Consider the following 24,657-nt stretch of genomic DNA (forward strand, 5'->3'; position numbering starts at 1 on the left):
TTTGGTGCTGACAGCCCACGGAACGGTTTGGTGCTGACAACCCACGAGTACGTTTAGGTGCTGACATCCCACGAGTACGGGCTTGGTGCTGACAACCCACGAGTACGGGTTTGGTGCTGACAACCCACGAGTACGGGTATGGTGCTGACAACCCACTACTTCGAGAAATAAGGAGGATGGTGTGATGACGTAGGTATGTGGGGGCAAGATAATGCCCATACAACTAGTGACTATAATTCGCACATATAAGTATCCTGAGAATTATCAATTGGCCTGATACACCAACGATGAAAACGTCCCTGTCTCATTTTGAGTAAGCAGATAAAATGTGTTCTTGTTAACTGTAATATAGTAAAATGTTGGTTATGATAATATATATCGGTATATTTGTATTTTTCCCTTTTCAGACATATCATGACCTCTCTGACGGGACTCTTCAAACTGTCAACTTACACAATTTTCAAAATGTTCGTGGGTAATACATACATTGCTATAATCGCTCCAGCCAGGCATACTGTTTCTAGAACAACTCGTGTATTTCAAAATGTTTTGAAATGAACTTATAATAAACTCGGTATCTAACGGGAACAAACTGAAAGACTGTCTCGTATACATTTAAATAGTTGAAACTGAATGTTCATCAAGTACCGTTGAACAACATGAATTATAGATAACTGTTGTCATTGGTCTGAACACATTCTATTCGTGAGCAGATTCATGACATATATCCCCGTTATAGGGAAGTTGAAAGTCAACTGTTAGCACGAAGTCTGAATCCGCGACCACAGCTCGTACAACTAAATGCCCTGAGGTCCTACCACTTAGCTCGATGCACTACCATTGAACATGTGCTTCCCTCAAAACGAGTAAGTAGATCAAGACTTAGTGTAAACTTGTTTTCTGTTACACGGTCTGTTTGTTGTGATGATAGATGGGTATATATTTTTTTTTTTTATTTTCAGACAGATCATGACATCTTTGGTGATCCTATGTTTTGCGTCCGTTGTACGTTTGATAGGAGGTAAGTTTGACAAATCTTCATTGTTTCATCCAGGCATCTGCTTCAAAAGATAAGAACAATGTGCTTAATAAGTAAGAACAAGGAGATGATTTCAAAGGTATATAACACGCATCAACACAATATCCTACTTTGACAAATCTTCTTTGCCATTGCAGTGATTTATTCCATTATTTACCAAGCTCGACCTGCTATTACTTCTGCTACGTCTTTCATTATTTGGAACAATGTGACCAATTGATCTAATGCGTCTAATTTGCTGTCATAGCTTTGAATACTTTTTGATGTTATTCTCATCTAAAAATGTATTCTATTTTGCATAGCAACACCCTGCAAAGATGGCCAGCACTGTGCAGTTTGTGATGAAACAGGTGACTGCTCATCAACGTGTCACCCTGGGTATTTCAACAAGCGATGTACATCTACGTGCAACAGTGGCTGCAGATATAAAGCGTGTGAACTGCTCAAAGGCAGTGGCATCGCGGCGTGCATCCACGGCTGTAATCCAGGACTCCAGGGTACAAGCTGCAGCATACCATGTGAACATCAGAGACAGTGTACAAAATGTAAAGGAGGATGTTACGGTGACTACTGCCAGATTGGGTCAGTCTGTGTTTCTGGATGCGTTGACTCCTACTATGGCCTTGACTGCAAGAACTGCTCTGAACAATGTAAATCGTGTAATAGAAGCACGGGAATGTGTAACCAGTGTCATTCGCCATACACTGGCCCCATCTGTGAGATGCGATGTGAGAATTGTAAAGGAACGTGCAAGGCTGGATGCGAAGGAGGCTGTAATCCTGGGTTTCATGGTCATTGGTGTGAAAAGGTGTGTAGTGAAAACTGCCGCGCCGGCCTTGACGCAACTTTTGTGCTAGAATGTGACCGAAATGTCTCCAACACGTGCATCCTGGACTGCGACAAGAAGACAGGACATTGCATCCACGGTTGTAATCCTGGATTTTATGGCCATTGGTGTGAAAAGGTGTGCAGTGAAAACTGCCTCCCTGACCCCGACGGAACTTCATCATCAGCCTGTGACAGAAATGTCTCCACCAATTGCACCCCAGAATGTGACAAAACGACAGGATACTGTATTCATGGCTGTAATACCGGATGGCATGGTACTAACTGCTCATCTCGATGTAACTCAAAGTGTGCAAATCTGTCCTGCAATGATTCAGGGGCATGTGTAGATGGTTGTGCACCAGGGTATGCTGGGACTGACTGTACATGCTATGAGAACTGCTTTGATCTTGTTTGTTACTCTGAGAATGGAACCTGTGCAAAAGGGTGCGACAAAGGTTACTATGGTGCATTTTGTAATCACTCCTGTGAGATATGCATTGATGGGATTTGTGACAAGGAGTTTGGAACATGCATCAAAGGATGCAACATTACTGATCATGGGTGCAAATCTACCTGTTCAAGTGACTGTCCGATAGACATCTGCCGAAATCAAAGTACATGTGGTAAGTATATACTGATCTGAACAAAAATAAATGTAGTTACTGTTATCATTTATTCTTGCTGAATATATATATATATTATTCTGTGACAATTTACGTGTATGTTTTGAAACAAATTGACGTTTGAGTTGATGTTAGCACTGCTTAAAACTGTATTGTAACATATTTTTACTGCAACTATAACAGATAACAATGTACAACACATGAGGCCTTTTGTAACACTACCTGTGAGATATGCATTGGTGCTAGTTCTGAACATTATATTTGCAGTTTCATATTCTTTCATACATGTAGTTCGCAAAACTAGAAACCAAATTTAGACAAATGATGAAATACAGGGTAAACTTGCCCAGAGTAACATTTCCCACATAGGAATCAATGATTTTGCATCACTTAAATGTAATAATACATCAATGAAATATCTGACTGCTGGCCACAAACATGTAATACATCCTCACAAAAACATAGCGTATAGAGAATAGTTATTGCCATTGAGTGGTGTGATTGTAATTCATATTATTGTAGCCACCATTAAATAAATCTTCATTATATTTAATTGATGAACTGCTGACAAATATCCTGATGCTCAAAAATGTTTTCAATTCTGTTTATATAAATGATTATTAGCCATTGTTCGTTTCAACACTGTTATGTATTGGATTTATAACATCAAGTGTAGAGATAAGGTTAAAGCAGGAAGCAAAAGTCTTTTCTAATATTTGAACATAACCCAATCTTATTCTTTTACGCCCCCAGCCCCATCATTATGCAATGTCTGTCGCTCATGTTACTGGTATGATCAATAAACTAAACCGCGTAATCTCTTGATGTGGGCAAGCAACGTTTTTAGGTTTAGATCATTAATTGTTAACTTGGTTCATATCCCTACACTCCATTACCTTTTTAGTTTTGTCATCATGTGTTATATATATTACCTACTTGTTTGTTACACATCAACTATATAATAAAACCTGACAACATCATTGTATTCCCCAGGGCAGAACGCCGAGAGCCTACTACTGATCATCATCGGAACATCAGCAGCGTGTTTGGTTTGCCTTGTTGGTATCATAGTAGCAATATACATTGGATACTATGAACGCACTAAAAGGTTCATATTTGAGTGTTTTATATAAATCATTTACAGGACAAAATAAGAATGCTTCCCATTATATTTGACATCCCCGAATCCAATCTTTCTGCTAACCTTCATAACGAAGGGCTGCATAATTATAAAAAAAACCAGCTGTATTTAGTACTGAAAGCTTTTATACCTTCAGTTAGTAGAATAATTATGCATATGTCCTGTGACTAATGTCGATAAACATATAAATGATTTTTATTGTAGGGAAGAAACTGATGATGAAGAAGTGGAATCTCCAGTAGAACAACAGGAAGCACGTGACTACGAGTTTATAGATGTTGATGCTGATAAAAAAAACGAAACTGGCCCTGTGATAGTTTTCCTTTAGTTGAGGATCACGTCACACCGTGTCTTTGAGAACGTGCAGCACTCAAGATATAGTTTATTAGCAAGCACCTAACGATCGGATGTATTGGCACAAAGCAATAGTCATAAAGATCGAGAGATATCGTGTATATGCTATGCTTTGCTATGCTATGCTATGCTATGCTATGCTATGCTATGCTATGCTATGCTATGCTTTCCTATGCTATGCTATGCTATGCTATGCTATGCTATGCTATGCTATGCTATGCTATGCTATGCTATGCTATGCTATGCTATGAGTACCACCACGCTACTCAGTTGGAATAATTTTAACATGTCAAGATAGAACATAACATATTTCAATCATAGTTAGTTATTATGCAGCTCTCCAAATATGTAATACGTCAAGTGTGGTCCCCATGGCTTTGAACCCCGTGCCGTTATACATTCGGCGTCATCAAAATGGCTGTATTAGCTGGTTCTATTTGTACACCCGTGACTCTTAAGATTCCAGTGGGCGCAATTGTTGTCAGAGCTACCCCAGTATTTATGCCTGTATTTAATTCTTGTAAAGAGCTAAACACAAATGCTCAGTTTACATACCTAAATAAATACTTGCATATTTGAAGAATGCTTCTAGAAACGTTATAAACAGTTATGCAGAAATGTGTATTGGTTTGTAAACCTAGTTTCTTTTCATAATACAATTGTTAATTGTAAATCATGTCTTTGTTATTTGTTGGTTTCACATTTTGTGTGTGTATAGATTTCTGGATTAAGTTACTGTCAACAAACCTGAACGTGAAAAAGTTAAATATATATTGGGTTCCCATGGCGTAGATGAGAGAACAGGGTCAGGCTTCATGGTAAGCGAAACCGCGGGAACTCTTGGTAATGGAAATAACGCCTTCGCCGGAGATATCTTTACATGAAAAACAGTATATGGCACAATGTCACTATGTATAAGGAAGCTTGGTTGGTTTGTTGTTTTACGCCGCACTCAGCAATATTCCAGCTATAAGACGGCGGTCCGTAAATAATCGAGACTGGACCAGACACTCCAGTGATTGATATCATGAGCTTCGATCCACGCAATTTGGATCAATGACATACTTCAACCAAGTCAGCGAGTCTGACCACCCGATCCCGTTTGTCGCTTCTTACGACAAGCATCGTCGCCTATTACGGCAAGCATGGGTTGCTGAAGACCTATTCTACCCCGGATCTTCACGATACAAGAGGGAGGATAAGAGCGCACCCAGTTGTTCATATGCTTTGAATTACATCTGTTTTAATTAGATCCAATGAAGAACATGCTGTAACTTAAATATTCAGTCTCTTTAAAATCTGGTCATACAACCAGTTAACATTAGTTACTGGTGAGCGTTTATAACTTGTGAAACATATAACTAGATTTATCATCCCAAACTGGATCCCACAGGACATATCGCTTGGGTGAGATCCAGCGATATCTACACTGTAGATATCGCTGCAATGAAATTGCATTACAATGCTTTGCAGACCATTTCTCGCTATCACAATTAATTGGCAAATTAGTTACACTGTCTTCCGTTATATATATGCACACGTTATTGGTCTGCATAGAACACTTATCCAATGAAGATGAAGATGAACAAATTTTCAAACTAGTATACCTGTTGGCACCTTTCAGTAGTGTAAAATATACTGGCAAGGTGTTATGCTACCTTTCAGTCTTAGCTCCTTGGTGTGATCATCCATCGGTGATAATTGCATTAAAGTCATTTTAAAGTCCTTATTGATACCATCTGGGGGTAAGACATTTAGGCAAGAAGTAGGCATCCCCTGGGGCATCAATTGTGCCCCCCTTCTTGCGGATCTGTTTCTTTATCCATATGAATCGGAATTTCAACGTTCAAGCCCTCAGTAAAGCTTTAAAAAAGTGACAAAATTATGTCCGATAATATAATTTTGAATTGTTCCCGTGTTTTTATAGGTGAACAATTGGCATTAATTTGCATGAGTTTGCATGAGTTTGTGGGTGATACCGCTGGGGCAGGACACGCTCACCTTTTACATCTGGTAATCAGGTATCATAACTATTTGATAGTGATTCATAAACTCAAATCTACTCTGCTTTATGAAGAGATATCTATGGGATATGGAAAGGGTTTTGTCTCTGTATTTATGGACTAGGCAATGAATTCAGGAACTCGAATATGGAACTGACTGTACAGATACAGTGCTAAAAATCTCACAAGTACGGGCATGTTGATGACAAATACCGAGGGTTGGTATGCCTCTGGTCCACAAAACACAGTGATCTAAGCGCTAAGACCATCTTGAGTTCAGTATGGGAGTAGCGATCATCGTAGCGCTAAGGTGGTTTTGTGCAAGTGGACACTGACCACCCACTGGCATTGATATGGCGCTGACAACCCACGAGTACGGGTATGGTGCTGACAACCCACTCATAGTGGTATTACGAAACCAACTCACGAGTACTTGTATGGCACTTGCAACGGACTAATACTGGTATTGCGATGACAACCCTCGACTGGTATGTTACTGACAACCCACTAACACTGGTATTACGAAACCAACCCCCGAGTACTTGTATAGTACTGACAACAAAATAATAATTCAGTATTTCGATGGCAACTCACGAGTACTGGCATCGCACTGACAACCCACTTATACTGGTATTACGATGCCAACCAACGTGTACTTGTATAGTACTGACAACCCACTAATACTGGCACTGCGATGGCAACCAACGAGTACTGTTATGGTACTGACAACCCAATAATACAGGTATTGCGATGGCAACCCTCCAGTAATGGCATGGTACTGACTACCCACTAATACTGGCATTGCGATGGCAAACCACGAGGACTGGAATGGTACTGGCAACCCAATAATACTGGTATTGCGATGGCAACCCACGAGTACTGGAAGGGTACAGATAACCCACTATAACAGGTATTGCGATGGCAACCCACGATTAGTGGTATGGTACTGACAACCCAATAATATATGTATTGCGATGGCAACCCACGAGTACTAGTATGTACTGACAACCCACTTATACTGGTATTACGATGCCAACGAACGAGTACTTGTATAGTACTGACAACCCACTAATACTGGCACTGCGATGGCAACCAACGAGTACTGGTATGGTACTGACAACCTAATAATACAGATATTGCGATGGTAACCAACGAGTACTAGTATGTACTGACAACCCACTTATACTGGTATTTCGATTGCAACCTACGAGTATTGGAATGGTACTGACAATCCACTAATACTGGTATTGCGATGGCAACCAACGAGTACTGGCATGGTACTGACTACCCACTAATACTGGTATTGCGATGGCAACCAGCGAGTACAGATAGGGTACTGACAACCCACTAATACAAGTATTGCGATGGCAACCAACGAGTACTCGTATGGTACTGACAACCCACTTATACTGGTATTGCGATGGCAACCTACGAGTACTGGTATGGGACTTACAACCCACCAATATTGTTATTGCGATGGCAACCCACGAGTAATGTCATGGTACTGACAACCCACTATTACAGGTATTGCGATGGCAACCAACGAGTACTGGTATGGTACTGACAATCCACTAATACTGGTATTGCGATGGCAACACACGAGTAAAGATATGGTACTGACAACCGACTAAAACTGGCATTGCGATGGCTACCCACGAGTACTGGCATGGTACTGACAACCCACTAATACTGGTATTGCAATGGTAACCCACGAGAAGTGGTAAGGTACTGACAACCCACTAATACTGGTATTGCGATGCCAACGCACGAGTACTGGCATGGTCCTGAAAACCCACTAATACTGGTAATGCGATGCCAACCCAGTACAGATATGGTGCTGACAACCCAATAATAAAGGTATTGCGATGGCAACCCTCCAGTAATGGCATGGTACTGACTACCCACTAATACTGGCATTGCGATGGCAAACCACGAGTACTGGAATGGTACTGGCAACCCAATAATACTGGTATTGCGATGGCAACCAACGAGTACTGGAAGGGTACAGATAACCCACTATAACAGGTATTGCGATGGCAACCCACGATTAGTGGTATGGTACTGACAACCCAATAATACAGGTATTGCGATGGCAACCCACGAGTACTAGTATGTACTGACAACCCACTTATACTGGTATTACGATGCCAACGAACGAGTACTTGTATAGTACTGACAACCCACTAATACTGGCACTGCGATGGCAACCAACGAGTACTGGTATGGTACTGACAACCTAATAATACAGATATTACGATGCCAACCAACGAGCACTTGTATAGAACTGACAACCCACTAATACTTGCACTGCGATGGCAACCAACGACTACTGGTATGGTACTGACAACCTAATAATACAGATATTGCGATGGTAACCAACGAGTACTAGTATGTACTGACAACCCACTTATACTGGTATTTCGATTGCAACCTACGAGTATTGGAATGGTACTGACAATCCACTTATACTGGTATTACGATGCCAACCAACGAGTACTTGTATAGTACTGACAACCCACTAATACTGGCACTGCGATGGCAACCAACGAGTACTGGTATGGTACTGACAACCTAATAATACAGATATTACGATGCCAACCAACGAGCACTTGTATAGTACTGACAACCCACTAATAATGGCACCGCGATGGCAACCAACGACTACTGGTATGGTACTGACAACCTAATAATACAGATATTGCGATGGTAACCACCGAGTACTAGTATGTACTGACAACCCACTTATACTGGTATTTCGATTGCAACCTACGAGTATTGGAATGGTACTGACAATCCACTAATACTGGTATTGCGATGGCAACCAACGAGTACTGGCATGGTACTGACTACCCACTAATACTGGTATTGCGATGGCAACCAACGAGTACAGATAGGGTACTGACAACCCACTAATACAAGTATTGCGATGGCAACCAACGAGTACTCGTATGGTACTGACAACCCACTTATACTGGTATTGCGATGGCAACCTACGAGTACTCGTATGGGACTTACAACCCACCAATATTGTTATTGCGATGGCAACCCACGAGTAATGTCATGGTACTGACAACCCACTATTACAGGTATTGCGATGGCAACCAACGAGTACTGGTATGGTACTGACAATCCACTAATACTGGTATTGCGATGGCAACACACGAGTAAAGATATGGTACTGACAACCGACTAAAACTGGCATTGCGATGGCTACCCACGAGTACTGGCATGGTACTGACAACCCACTAATACTGGTATTGCAATGGTAACCCACGAGAAGTGGTAAGGTACTGACAACCCACTAATACTGGTATTGCGATGCCAACGCACGAGTACTGGCATGGTCCTGAAAACCCACTAATACTGGTAATGCGATGCCAACCCAGTACAGATATGGTGCTGACAACCCAATAATAAAGGTATTGCGATGGCAACCCTCCAGTAATGGCATGGTACTGACTACCCACTAATACTGGCATTGCGATGGCAAACCACGAGTACTGGAATGGTACTGGCAACCCAATAATACTGGTATTGCGATGGCAACCAACGAGTACTGGAAGGGTACAGATAACCCACTATAACAGGTATTGCGATGGCAACCCACGATTAGTGGTATGGTACTGACAACCCAATAATACAGGTATTGCGATGGCAACCCACGAGTACTAGTATGTACTGACAACCCACTTATACTGGTATTACGATGCCAACCAACGAGTACTTGTATAGTACTGACAACCCACGAATACTGGCACTGCGATGGCAACCAACGAGTACTGGTATGGTACTGACAACCTAATAATACAGATATTACGATGCCAACCAACGAGCACTTGTATAGAACTGACAACCCACTAATACTTGCACTGCGATGGCAACCAACGACTACTGGTATGGTACTGACAACCTAATAATACAGATATTGCGATGGTAACCAACGAGTACTAGTATGTACTGACAACCCACTTATACTGGTATTTCGATTGCAACCTACGAGTATTGGAATGGTACTGACAATCCACTTATACTGGTATTACGATGCCAACCAACGAGTACTTGTATAGTACTGACAACCCACTAATACTGGCACTGCGATGGCAACCAACGAGTACTGGTATGGTACTGACAACCTAATAATACAGATATTACGATGCCAACCAACGAGCACTTGTATAGAACTGACAACCCACTAATACTTGCACTGCGATGGCAACCAACGACTACTGGTATGGTACTGACAACCTAATAATACAGATATTGCGATGGTAACCAACGAGTACTAGTATGTACTGACAACCCACTTATACTGGTATTTCGATTGCAACCTACGAGTATTGGAATGGTACTGACAATCCACTAATACTGGTATTGCGATGGCAACCAACGAGTACTGGCATGGTACTGACTACCCACTAATACTGGTATTGCGATGGCAACCAACGAGTACAGATAGGGTACTGACAACCCACTAATACAAGTATTGCGATGGCAACCAACGAGTACTCGTATGGTACTGACAACCCACTTATACTGGTATTGCGATGGCAACCTACGAGTACTGGTATGGGACTTACAACCCACCAATATTGGTATTGCGATGGCAACCCACGAGTAATGTAATGGTACTGACAACCCACTATTACAGGTATTGCGATGGCAACCAACGAGTACTGGTATGGTACTGACAATCCACTAATACTGGTATTGCGATGGCAACACACGAGTAAAGATATGGTACTGACAACCCACTAAAACTGGCATTGCGATGGCTACCCACGAGTACTGGCATGGAACTGACAACCCACTAAAACTGGTATTGCGATGGTAACCCACGAGAAGTGGTAAGGTACTGACAACCCACTAATACTGGTACTGCGATGCCAACGGACGAGTACTGGCATGGTCCTGAAAACCCACTAATACTGGTAATGCGATGCCAACCCAGTACAGATATGGTGCTGACAACCCAATAATAAAGGTATTGCGATGGCAACCCTCCAGTAATGGCATGGTACTGACTACCAACTAATACTGGCATTGCGATGGCAAACCACGAGAACTGGAATGGTACTGGCAACCCAATAATACTGGTATTGCGATGGCAACCAACGAGTACTGGAAGGGTACAGATAACCCACTATAACAGGTATTGCGATGGCAACCCACGATTAGTGGTATGGTACTGACAACCAACAAATACTGGTATTTCGATTGCAACCTACGAGTATTGGCATTGTACTGACAACCCACTAATACAAGTATTGCGATGGCAACCAACGAGTACTCGCAAAGTACTGATAACCCTCTTATACTGGTATTGCGATGGCAACCAACGAGTACTCGTAAAGTACTGATAACGCTCTTATACTGGTATTGCGATGGCAACCTACGAGTACTGGTATGGGACTGACAACCCACTAATACTGGTAATGCGATGCCAACCCACGAGTACAGATATGGTTCTGACAACCCAATAATAAAGGTATTGCGATGGCAACCCTCCAGTCATGGCATGGTACTGACTACCCACTAATACAAGTATTGCGATGGCAACCCACGAGTACTCGTAAAGTATTGACAGCCCACTTATACTGGTATTACGATGGCAACCTACGAATACTGGTATGGGACTGACAACCCACCAATACTAGTATTGCGATGGCAACCCACGAGTACAGATATGGTACTGACAACCCACTTATACTGGAATTGCGATGGCAACCCACGAGTACTGGTAAGATACTGACAAACCACTAATACTGGTATTGCGATGCCAACCCACGAGTACTGGCATGGTCCTGACAACCCACTAATACTGGTATTGCGATGGCAACCCACGAGTACAGATATGGTACTGACAACCCACTAATACTGGTATGGCGATGGCAACCCACGAGTACTGGTATGGTACTGACAACCCAATAATACTTCAATATTGCGATGGCAACCTACGAGTACTGGTATGGGACTGACAACCCACGAATACTGGTATTGCGATGGCAATCCACGAGTACAGATAGGGTACTGACATCCCACTAATACAAGAATTGCGATGACAACCCACGAGTACTCGTAAAGTACTGACAACCCACTGATACTGGTATTGCGATTTCAACCCACGAGTAATCGCATGGTACTGACAACCCCCTTATACTGGTACTGCGATGGCAACCCACGAGTAGAGATGGGGTACTGACATAACACTAATACAGATATTGCGATGGCAACCCACGAATACTGGTATTGTACTGACTACCCACTAATACTGGTATTGCGATGGCAATCTACGAGCACTGGTTTGGGACTGACAACCCACTAATACTGGTATTTACGATGGCAACCCACAAGTAATTGCATGGTACAGACAACCGACTAATACTGGTACTGCGATGGCAACCCACTTATACTGGTATTGCGATGGCAACCTACGAGTACTGGCATGGTACTGACAACCCACTATTACAGGTATTGCGATGGCAACCAACGAGTACTTGTATGGTACTGACTACCCACTAATACTGGTATTGCGATGGCAACCAAGAGTACAGATAGGGTACTTACAACCCACTCATACAAGTATTGCGATGGCAACCAACGAGTACTCGTATGGTACTGACAACCCACTTATACTGGTATTGCGATGGCAACCTACGAGTACTGGTATGGGACTTACAACCCACCAATATTGTTATTACGATGGCAACCCACGAGTAATGTAATGGTACTGACAACCCACTATTACAGGTATTGCGATGGCAACCAACGAGTACTGGTATGGTACTGACAATCCACTAATACTGGTATTGCGATGGCAACACACGAGTAAAGATATGGTACTGACAACCCACTAAAACTGGCATTGCGATGGCTACCCACGAGTACTGGCATGGAACTGACAACCCACTAAAACTGGTATTGCGATGGTAACCCACGAGAAGTGGTAAGGTACTGACAACCCACTTATACTGGTATTGCGATGCCAACGCACGAGTACTGGCATGGTCCTGAAAACCCACTAATACTGGTAATGCGATGCCAACCCAGTACAGATATGGTGCTGACAACCCAATAATAAAGGTATTGCCATGGCAACCCTCCAGTAATGGCATGGTACTGACTACCCACTAATACTGGCATTGCGATGGCAAACCACGAGTACTGGAATGGTACTGGCAACCCAATAATACTGGTATTGCGATGGCAACCAACGAGTACTGGAAGGGTACAGATAACCCACTATAACAGGTATTGCGATGGCAACCCACGATTAGTGGTATGGTACTGACAACCAACAAATACTGGTATTTCGATTGCAACCTACGAGTATTGGCATTGTACTGACAACCCACTAATACAAGTATTGCGATGGCAACCAACGAGTACTCGTAAAGTACTGATAACCCTCTTATACTGGTATTGCGATGGCAACCAACGAGTACTCGTAAAGTACTGATAACGCTCTTATACTGGTATTGCGATGGCAACCTACGAGTACTGGTATGGGACTGACAACCCACTAATACTGGTAATGCGATGCCAACCCACGAGTACAGATATGGTTCTGACAATCCAATAATAAAGGTATTGCGATGGCAACCCTCCAGTCATGGCATGGTACTGACTACCCACTAATACAAGTATTGCGATGGCAACCCACGAGTACTCGTAAAGTATTGACAGCCCACTTATACTGGTATTACGATGGCAACCTACGAATACTAGTATGGGACTGACAACCCACCAATACTAGTATTGCGATGGCAACACACGAGTACAGATATGGTACTGACAACCCACTTATACAGGAATTGCGATGGCAACCCACGAGTACTGGTAAGATACTGACAAACCACTAATACTGGTATTGCGATGCCAACCCACGAGTACTGGCATGGTCCTGACAACCCACTAATACTGGTATTGCGATGGCAACCCACGAGTACAGATATGGTACTGACAACCCACTAATACTGGTATGGCGATGGCAACCCACGAGTACTGGTATGGTACTGACAACCCAATAATACTTCAATATTGCGATGGCAACCTACGAGTACTGGTATGGGACTGACAACCCACGAATACTGGTATTGCGATGGCAATCCACGAGTACAGATAGGGTACTGACAACCCACTGATACTGGTATTGCGATTTCAACCCACGAGTAATCGCATGGTACTGACAACCCCCTTATACTGGTACTGCGATGGCAACCCACGAGTAGAGATGGGGTACTGACATAACACTAATACAGATATTGCGATGGCAACCCACGAATACTGGTATTGTACTGACTACCCACTAATACTGGTATTGCGATGGCAATCTACGAGCACTGGTTTGGGACTGACAACCCACTAATAAAGGTATTTACGATGGCAACCCACAAGTAATTGCATGGTACAGACAACCGACTAATACTGGTACTGCGATGGCAACCCACTTATACTGGTATTGCGATGGCAACCTACGAGTACTGGCATGGTACTGACAACCCACTATTACAGGTATTGCGATGGCAACCAACGAGTACTTGTATGGTACTGACAATCCACGAATACAGGTATTGCGATGGCAACCAACGAGTACTGGTAAGGTACTGACAACCCACTTATACTGATATCGCGATGCCAACCAACGAGTATTGGTATGGTCCTGACAACCCACTAATACAGGTATTGCGATGCCAACCCACGAGTACAGATATGGTACTGACAACCCACTAATACTGGTATTGCGATGGCAACCCACGAGTACTAGTATGGTACTGACAACCCAATAATACTTCAATATTTCGATGGCAACCTACGAGTACTGGTATGGGACTGACAACCCACTAATACTGCTATTACGATGGCAACCCACAAGTAATGGCATGGTACAGACAACCGACTAATACTGGTACTGCGATGGCAACCCACGAGTACTCGTATAGTACTGACAACCAACTTATACTGGTATTGCGATGGCAACCTACGAGTACAGATAGGGTACTGGCATCCCACTAATACAAGTATTGCGATGGCAACCAACGAGTACTCGTATTGTACTGACAACCCACTTATACTGTTATTGCGATGGCAACCTACGAGTACTGGTATGGGACTGACAACCCACCAACACTGGTGTGGTACTGTCTACGCACTAATACTGGTATTGCGATGGCAACCTACGAGTACTCGTATAGTACTGACAACCCACTAATACTGGTATTGCGATGGCAACACACGAGTACTGGTAAGGTACTGACAACCCACTAATACTGGTATTGCGATGGCAACCCACGAGTAATGGCATAGATCTGACAACCCACTAATACTGGTATTGCGATGGCAACCCACGAGTAATCGTATAGTATTGACAACCAAATAATACTGGTATTGCGATGGCAACATACGAGTACAGATAGGGTACTGACAACCCTCTAATACTGATATTTCGATGGCAACCCACGAGTACTGGTAAGGTGCTGACAACCCACTTATACTGGTCTTTCGATTGGAAGCCAAGTGTATTGGCATTGTAGTGACAATCCAGTAATACTGGTATTGCGAAGGCAACCTACGAGTACTGGTATGGGACTGATAACCCATCAATTGTGGTATTGCGATGGCAACCCACGAGTAATCGCATGGTCCTGACAACCCACTTATACTGGTATTGCCATGCCAACCCACGAGTACAGATAGGGTACTTACAACCCACTAATACAGGTATTGCGATTTCAACTCACGAGTAATCGCATGGTACTGACAACCCCCTTATACTGGTATTGCGATGGCAATCTACGAGCCCTGGTATGGGACTGACAGCCCACTAATACTGGTATTGCGATGGCAACCCACGAGTTTTGGCATTGTACTGACAACCCACTTATACTGGTATTGCGATTCCAACCCACGAGTACAAATAGGGTACTGACTACACACTAAAACTGGTATTGCGATGGTAACCCACGAGTATTCGTATAGTCCTGACAACCCACTAATACTGGTATTCCGATGGCAACCTACGAGTTCAAATAGGGTACTGACAACCCACTAATACTGGTATTGCGATGGTAGCGCACGAGTACTGGTATTGTACTAACAACCCACTTATACTGGTATTTCGATTGCAACCCACGAGTATTGGCATTGTAATGACAACGCACTAATACTGGTATTGCGATGCCAACCGACGAGTACAGATAAGGTACTGACAACCCACTAATACTGGTATTGCGATGCCAACCGACGAGTACAGATAAGGTACTGACAACCCACTAATACTGGTATTGCGATGGCAACCCACGAGTACTAGTATGGTACTGACAACCCAATAATACTTCAATATTTCGATGGCAACCTACGAGTACTGGTATGGGACTGACAACCCACTAATACTGCTATTACGATGGCAACCCACAAGTAATGGCATGGTACAGACAACCGACTAATACTGGTACTGCGATGGCAACCCACGAGTACTCGTATAGTACTGACAACCAACTTATACTGGTATTGCGATGGCAACCTACGAGTACAGATAGGGTACTGGCATCCCACTAATACAAGTATTGCGATGGCAACCAACAAGTACTCGTATTGTACTGACAACCCACTTATACTGTTATTGCGATGGCAACCTACGAGTACTGGTATGGGACTGACAACCCACCAACACTGGTGTGGTACTGTCTACGCACTAATACTGGTATTGCGATGGCAACCTACGAGTACTCGTATAGTACTGACAACCCACTAATACTGGTATTGCGATGGCAACACACGAGTACTGGTAAGGTACTGACAACCCACTAATACTGGTATTGCGATGGCAACCCACGAGTAATGGCATAGATCTGACAACCCACTAATACTGGTATTGCGATGGCAACCCACGAGTAATCGTATAGTATTGACAACCAAATAATACTGGTATTGCGATGGCAACATACGAGTACAGATAGGGTACTGACAACCCTCTAATACTGATATTTCGATGGCAACCCACGAGTACTGGTAAGGTGCTGACAACCCACTTATACTGGTATTTCGATTGCAAGCCAAGAGTATTGGCATTGTAGTGACAATCCAGTAATACTGGTATTGCGAAGGCAACCTACGAGTACTGGTATGGGACTGATAACCCATCAATTGTGGTATTGCGATGGCAACCCACGAGTAATCGCATGGTCCTGACAACCCACTTATACTGGTATTGCCATGCCAACCCACGAGTACAGATAGGGTACTTACAACCCACTAATACAGGTATTGCGATTTCAACTCACGAGTAATCGCATGGTACTGACAACCCCCTTATACTGGTATTGCGATGGCAATCTACGAGCCCTGGTATGGGACTGACAGCCCACTAATACTGGTATTGCGATGGCAACCCACGAGTTTTGGCATTGTACTGACAACCCACTTATACTGGTATTGCGATTCCAACCCACGAGTACAAATAGGGTACTGACTACACACTAAAACTGGTATTGCGATGGTAACCCACGAGTATTCGTATAGTCCTGACAACCCACTAATACTGGTATTCCGATGGCAACCTACGAGTTCAAATAGGGTACTGACAACCCACTAATACTGGTATTGCGATGGTAGCGCACGAGTACTGGTATTGTACTAACAACCCACTTATACTGGTATTTCGATTGCAACCCACGAGTATTGGCATTGTAATGACAACGCACTAATACTGGTATTGCGATGCCAACCGACGAGTACAGATAAGGTACTGACAACCCACTAATACTGGTATTGCGATGCCAACCGACGAGTACAGATAAGGTACTGACAACCCACTAATACTGGTATTGCGATGGCAACCCACGAGTACTAGTATGGTACTGACAACCCAATAATACTTCAATATTTCGATGGCAACCTACGAGTACTGGTATGGGACTGACAACCCACTAATACTGCTATTACGATGGCAACCCACAAGTAATGGCATGGTACAGACAACCGACTAATACTGGTACTGCGATGGCAACCCACGAGTACTCGTATAGTACTGACAACCAACTTATACTGGTATTGCGATGGCAACCTACGAGTACAGATAGGGTACTGGCATCCCACTAATACAAGTATTGCGATGGCAACCAACGAGTACTCGTATTGTACTGACAACCCACTTATACTGTTATTGCGATGGCAACCTACGAGTACTGGTATGGGACTGACAACCCACCAACACTGGTGTGGTACTGTCTACGCACTAATACTGGTATTGCGATGGCAACCTACGAGTACTCGTATAGTACTGACAACCCACTAATACTGGTATTGCGATGGCAACACACGAGTACTGGTAAGGTACTGACAACCCACTAATACTGGTATTGCGATGGCAACCCACGAGTAATGGCATAGATCTGACAACCCACTAATACTGGTATTGCGATGGCAACCCACGAGTAATCGTATAGTATTGACAACCAAATAATACTGGTATTGCGATGGCAACATACGAGTACAGATAGGGTACTGACAACCCTCTAATACTGATATTTCGATGGCAACCCACGAGTACTGGTAAGGTGCTGACAACCCACTTATACTGGTATTTCGATTGCAAGCCAAGAGTATTGGCATTGTAGTGACAATCCAGTAATACTGGTATTGCGAAGGCAACCTACGAGTACTGGTATGGGACTGATAACCCATCAATTGTGGTATTGCGATGGCAACCCACGAGTAATCGCATGGTCCTGACAACCCACTTATACTGGTATTGCCATGCCAACCCACGAGTACAGATAGGGTACTTACAACCCACTAATACAGGTATTGCGATTTCAACTCACGAGTAATCGCATGGTACTGACAACCCCCTTATACTGGTATTGCGATGGCAATCTACGAGCCCTGGTATGGGACTGACAGCCCACTAATACTGGTATTGCGATGGCAACCCACGAGTTTTGGCATTGTACTGACAACCCACTTATACTGGTATTGCGATTCCAACCCACGAGTACAAATAGGGTACTGACTACACACTAAAACTGGTATTGCGATGGTAACCCACGAGTATTCGTATAGTCCTGACAACCCACTAATACTGGTATTCCGATGGCAACCTACGAGTTCAAATAGGGTACTGACAACCCACTAATACTGGTATTGCGATGGTAGCGCACGAGTACTGGTATTGTACTAACAACCCACTTATACTGGTATTTCGATTGCAACCCACGAGTATTGGCATTGTAATGACAACGCACTAATACTGGTATTGCGATGCCAACCGACGAGTACAGATAAGGTACTGACAACCCACTAATACTGGTATTGCGATGCCAACCGACGAGTACAGATAAGGTACTGACAACCCACTAATACTGGTATTGCGATGCCAACCGACGAGTACAGATAAGGTACTGACAACCCACTAATACTGATATTGCGATGGCAACCCGGGAAGTACTGGTAGGGAACTGACAAGCCACTTATACTGGTATTTTGATTGCAACCCACGAGTATTGGTATTGAACTGACAATCCACTAATACTGGTATTGCTTTGCCAACCTACAAGTACAGATAGTGTACTGACAACCCACTAATACAAGTATTGCGATGGCAACCCACGAGTACTCGTATAGTACTGATAACCCCCTTATACTGGTACTGCGATTGCAACCCACGAGTACTGGCATGGTAGTGACACCCGACTAATACTGGTATTGCGATATCAACCCACGAGTACGGGCATGGTCCTGATAACCCCCTTTATACTGGTATTGCCATGCCAACCCACGAGTACAGATATGGTACTGACAACCCACTAATACAGGTATTGCGATTTTAACCCACGAGTAATCGCATGGTACTGAGAACCCCCTTATACTGGTACTGCGATGGCAACCCACGAGTACCGATAGGGTACTGATAACCCACTAATACTGGTATTGCGATGGCAACCCACGAGTACTATTAAGGTACTGACAACCCACTAATACTGGTATTGCGATGCGAACCCACGACAACTGGCATGGTCCTGACAACCCACTAATACTGGTATTGCGATGCCAACCCACGAGTACAGATAGGGTACTGACAACCCACTAATACAAGTATTGCGATGGCAGCCCACGAATACTGGTATTGTACTGACTACCCACTAATACTGGTATTGCGATGGCAATCTACGAGCACTGGTATGGGACTGACAGCCCACTAATACTGGAATTGCGATGGCAACGCACGAGTACTGGCATGGTCCTGAAAACCCACTAATACTGGTAATGCGATGCCAACCCACGAGTACAAATAGGGTACTGACTACACACTAATACTGGTATTTCGATTGCAACCCACGAGTACTCGTTTAGTACTGACAACCCACTAATACTGGTATTGCTATGGCAACCTACGAGTACAGATAGGGTACTGACCACCCACTAATACTGGTATTGCAAAGCCAACCCACGAGTACAGATAGGGTACTGTCAACCCACTAAACCTGGTATTTCGATGGCAACCCACGAGTACTGTTATCGTACTGACTACCCACTAATACTGGTATTGCGATGGCAACCTACGAGTACTCGTATAGTACTGACAACCCACTAATACTGGTATTGCGATGGCAACACACGAGTAATGTTAGGGTACTGGCAACCCACTAATACTGGTATTGCGATGGCAACCTACGAGTACTGGTATGGGACTGAAAACCCACTTTTACTGGTATTGCGATTGCAACCAACGAGTAATGGGATGGATCTGACTACCCACTAATATAAGTATTGCGATGGGAACCCATGAGTACTCGTATAGTATTGACAACCCACTAATACTGGTATTGCGATGGCAACCTACGAGTACAGATAGGGTACTGACAACCCACTAATACTGGTATTGCTATGGCAACCAACGAGTACAGATAGGGTACTGACCACCCACTAATACTGGTATTGCAAAGCCAACCCACGAGTACAGATAGGGTACTGTCAACCCACTAAACCTGGTATTTCGATGGCAACCCACGAGTACTGGTATCGTACTGACTACCCACTAATACAGGTATTGCGATGGCAACCTACGAGTACTCGTATAGTACTGACAACCCACTAATACTGGTATTGCGATGGCAACACACGAGTAATGGTAGGGTACTGGCAACCCACTAATACTGGTATTGCGATGGCAACCTACGAGTACTGGTATGGGACTGAAAACCCACTTTTACTGGTATTGCGATTGCAACCAACGAGTAATTGGATGGATCTGACTACCCACTAATATAAGTATTGCGATGGGAACCCATGAGTACTCGTATAGTATTGACAACCCACTAATACTGGTATTGCGATGGCAACCTACGAGTACAGATAGGGTACTGACAACCCACTAATACTGGTATTGCGATCGCAACCCACGAGTACTGTTATGGTACAGACAACCCACTTACACTGGTATTTCGATTGCAACCCACGTGTACTGATATTGTACTGACAACCCAATAATACTGGTATTGCGATGGCAACCCACGAGTACTTATATTGTACTGACAACCCAATAATACTGGTATTGCGATGGCAACCCACGAGTACTTGTATAGTACTGACAAACCGCTAATACTGGTCTGAAGTCTGAATTCGCGACTTGGATTGGCACGGATAAGTATCAATTGGACTGATACACCAACGATGAAAATGCTCCTCTCTCATTATGAGTAAGCAGATTAAATGTTTACTAGTTAACTTTAATAGAGTAATATGTTAGTCATGATTATACATATCGGTATATTTGTGTTTTTCCCTTTTCAAACATACCATTACATCTTTGCCGGTACTTTTTCCAACTGTTCACTTAAACAATGTTCAAAATATAGGTGGGTAATACATACATTGCCATACTCGTCTCAGTCAGGCATACTGTTTCCAGAACAATTTGTATATCAAGACGTTTTGCAATAAACTAATAATAGAAACGACATCTAAAGGGAACAAATTGAAAGGTTGTCTGATGTACATAAAACTAGTTGAAATTGAAAGTTCATCAAGTACAGTTCGACAACATGAATTATAGATAACTGTTATCATTGGTCTGAACACATTCTATTCATGAACAGATTCATGACATACCTCCCCATTAAAGGGAAGTTGAAAGTCAACTGTCAGTACGTCTGAATCCGCGACTACAAGTCGCCCAAGTAATATTTCCCCGAGGTCCTACCACTTAGCTCGATACACCAACATTGAACATGTGCTTCCCTCAAAACGAGTAAGTATTACAAGTGTTTACTTGTTTTCTGTTACACGGTCTTTTTGTTGAGATTATAGATGGATATATATTCCTTTTTTTAATTTTCAGACAGATCATGACATCTTTGGTGATCCTATGTTTTGCGTCCGTTGTACGTTTGATAGGAGGTAAGTTAGACAAATCTTCTTGTTTCATCCAGGCATCTGCTTCAGAAGATAAGAACAATGTGCTTAATACGTCAGAACAAGAAGATGATTTCATAGGTCTGTAACTCGCATAAACACAATATCCTATTTTGACAAATATTTTTTTTGCCCTCGCAGTGATTATTCCATTATTAACGAAGTTCGACCTAAATCGAGTTACAGGGACTTCAGCAATTTCTTTCGTTATTTGGAAAAAAATGTGACCCATTGATCTAATGCGTCTAATTTGCTGTCATAGCTTTGAATACTTTTTGATGTTATTTTCATCTAAATATGTGTTCTATTTTGCATAGCAACACCCTGCAAAGATGGCCAGCACTGTGCAGTTTGTGATGAAACAGGTGACTGCTCATCAACGTGTCACCCTGGGTATTTCAACAAGCGATGTACATCTACGTGCAACAGTGGCTGCAGATATAAAGCGTGTGAACTGCTCAAAGGCAGTGGCATCGCGGCGTGCATCCACGGCTGTAATCCAGGACTCCAGGGTACAAGCTGCAGCATACCATGTGAACATCAGAGACAGTGTACAGAATGCCAAGGAGGGTGTCACGGCAACTACTGCCAGATTGGGTCAGTCTGTGTTTCTGGATGCGTGGACTCCTACTATGGCCTTGACTGCAAGAACTGTTCTCAACAATGTAAATCGTGTAATAGAAGCACGGGAATGTGTAACCAGTGTCATTCTCCATACACTGGCCCCAACTGTGAGATGCCATGTGAGAATTGTAAAGGAACATGCAAGGCTGGATGCGAAGGAGGCTGTAATCCTGGATTTTATGGTCATTGGTGTGAAAAGGTGTGTAGTGAAAACTGCCGCGCCGGCCTTGACGCAACTTTTGTGCTAGAATGTGACCGAAATGTCTCCAACACGTGCATCCTGGACTGCGACAAGAAGACAGGACATTGCATCCACGGTTGTAATCCTGGATTTTATGGCCATTGGTGTGAAAAGGTGTGCAGTGAAAACTGCCTCCCTGACCCCGACGGAACTTCATCATCAGCCTGTGACAGAAATGTCTCCACCAATTGCACCCCCGAATGTGACAAAACGACAGGATACTGTATTCATGGCTGTAATACCGGATGGCATGGTACTAACTGCTCATCGCGATGTAACTCAAAGTGTGCAAATCTGGCCTGCAATGATTCAGGAGCGTGTGTAGATGGTTGTGCACCAGGGTATGCTGGGACTGACTGCTCCTGCTATGAGAGCTGCATCGATCATGAATGTCACTCAGAGAATGGAACCTGTGTGAAAGGGTGCGGCAATGGTTATTATGGTGCGTTTTGTAATAACACCTGTGAGATATGCATTGATGGGATTTGTGACCAGGAGTTTGGAACCTGCACACAAGGTTGCAACATTACTGATCATGGGTGCAAATCTACCTGTACAAGTGACTGTTCGATAGGCATCTGCCGAAATCAAAGTACATGTGGTAAGATAATATTCATTTCAATTATAATACTAAATGTAATTATTGGTATCAATTTTCTCTCTCTGAAAATTGATTTTATTCTGAGACAATTTTCGTTTATGCTTTGAAAAAAATTGACGTTTGAGTTGAGTTTGACACAGCTTTAAACTGTATTTTTACAAATTGCCGCAGCAACCATGATACATAGATATATGATAGACTTGAGGTAAAAATACATTTTAATAAGAAAATATAAAAACATTGCACATGACAAAAAACCAGAGAACAAGGGTGGAAGATAGGGGTATATTTCTTGTCATCTTAACATGTCTTATGTTGAGTAGAAATACCATGTTTGTCATATTGTCATAATAGTGTTAAAGTGGAAGTTAATACGATAATTATCGATAGTTATCCGTTATAATTCACTAGCTGTTACAATAAGACATAGCTATGCAATATCCATATGTATAGACATGCAATATAGATACGTATATCGGAAGAAGTCATGTCATGGCTGGTAGGTATTTCAACACACATCCGTCCATTTGTGGGCGTTCTTAACTTGTTTCAAGTAGTCTACGCGTACAGTGGACTCACGTACCGACACAAGCCTCATGTTGTGAGAGATATTGTTACAGTAATCCTCTCAATGCCTCGATACAGAGAGGAAACTGGAGAATGAGACCGAAAATCTGTGCCAGCGTCTGGAATAGACAGTTTCCGGAGTTTGAATAATGATGTTGTAACTATGATTTAACGGGATCGGGAATACTGTTAGATCGGTTAATAGAGAGTGCCTGGGTCTTCACAT

General features: G+C 43.1%; 1 protein-coding gene across 1 annotated transcript; it reads left to right on the forward strand.

The window, feature by feature from the left end:
• The first annotated feature begins 770 nt into the window (after positions 1-770).
• Positions 771-24,559, forward strand: LOC125377381 (multiple epidermal growth factor-like domains protein 10). The gene is made up of 8 exons (XM_048390444.1): positions 771-866; positions 963-1,021; positions 1,342-2,490; positions 3,484-3,598; positions 3,836-3,941; positions 22,416-22,479; positions 22,716-23,705; positions 24,510-24,559. The coding sequence occupies exons 1-8, from the start codon at positions 847-849 to the stop codon at positions 24,557-24,559; spliced, it is 2,553 nt and encodes an 850-aa protein (XP_048246401.1). The 5' UTR covers positions 771-846.
• The last annotated feature ends 98 nt before the right edge of the window (positions 24,560-24,657 follow it).

This window comes from Haliotis rufescens, unplaced genomic scaffold (genome assembly GCF_023055435.1).
Source record: "Haliotis rufescens isolate VD_foot unplaced genomic scaffold, xgHalRufe1.0.p SCAF_9, whole genome shotgun sequence".
In the NCBI taxonomy this organism is placed as follows: Eukaryota; Metazoa; Mollusca; class Gastropoda; order Lepetellida; family Haliotidae; genus Haliotis; species Haliotis rufescens.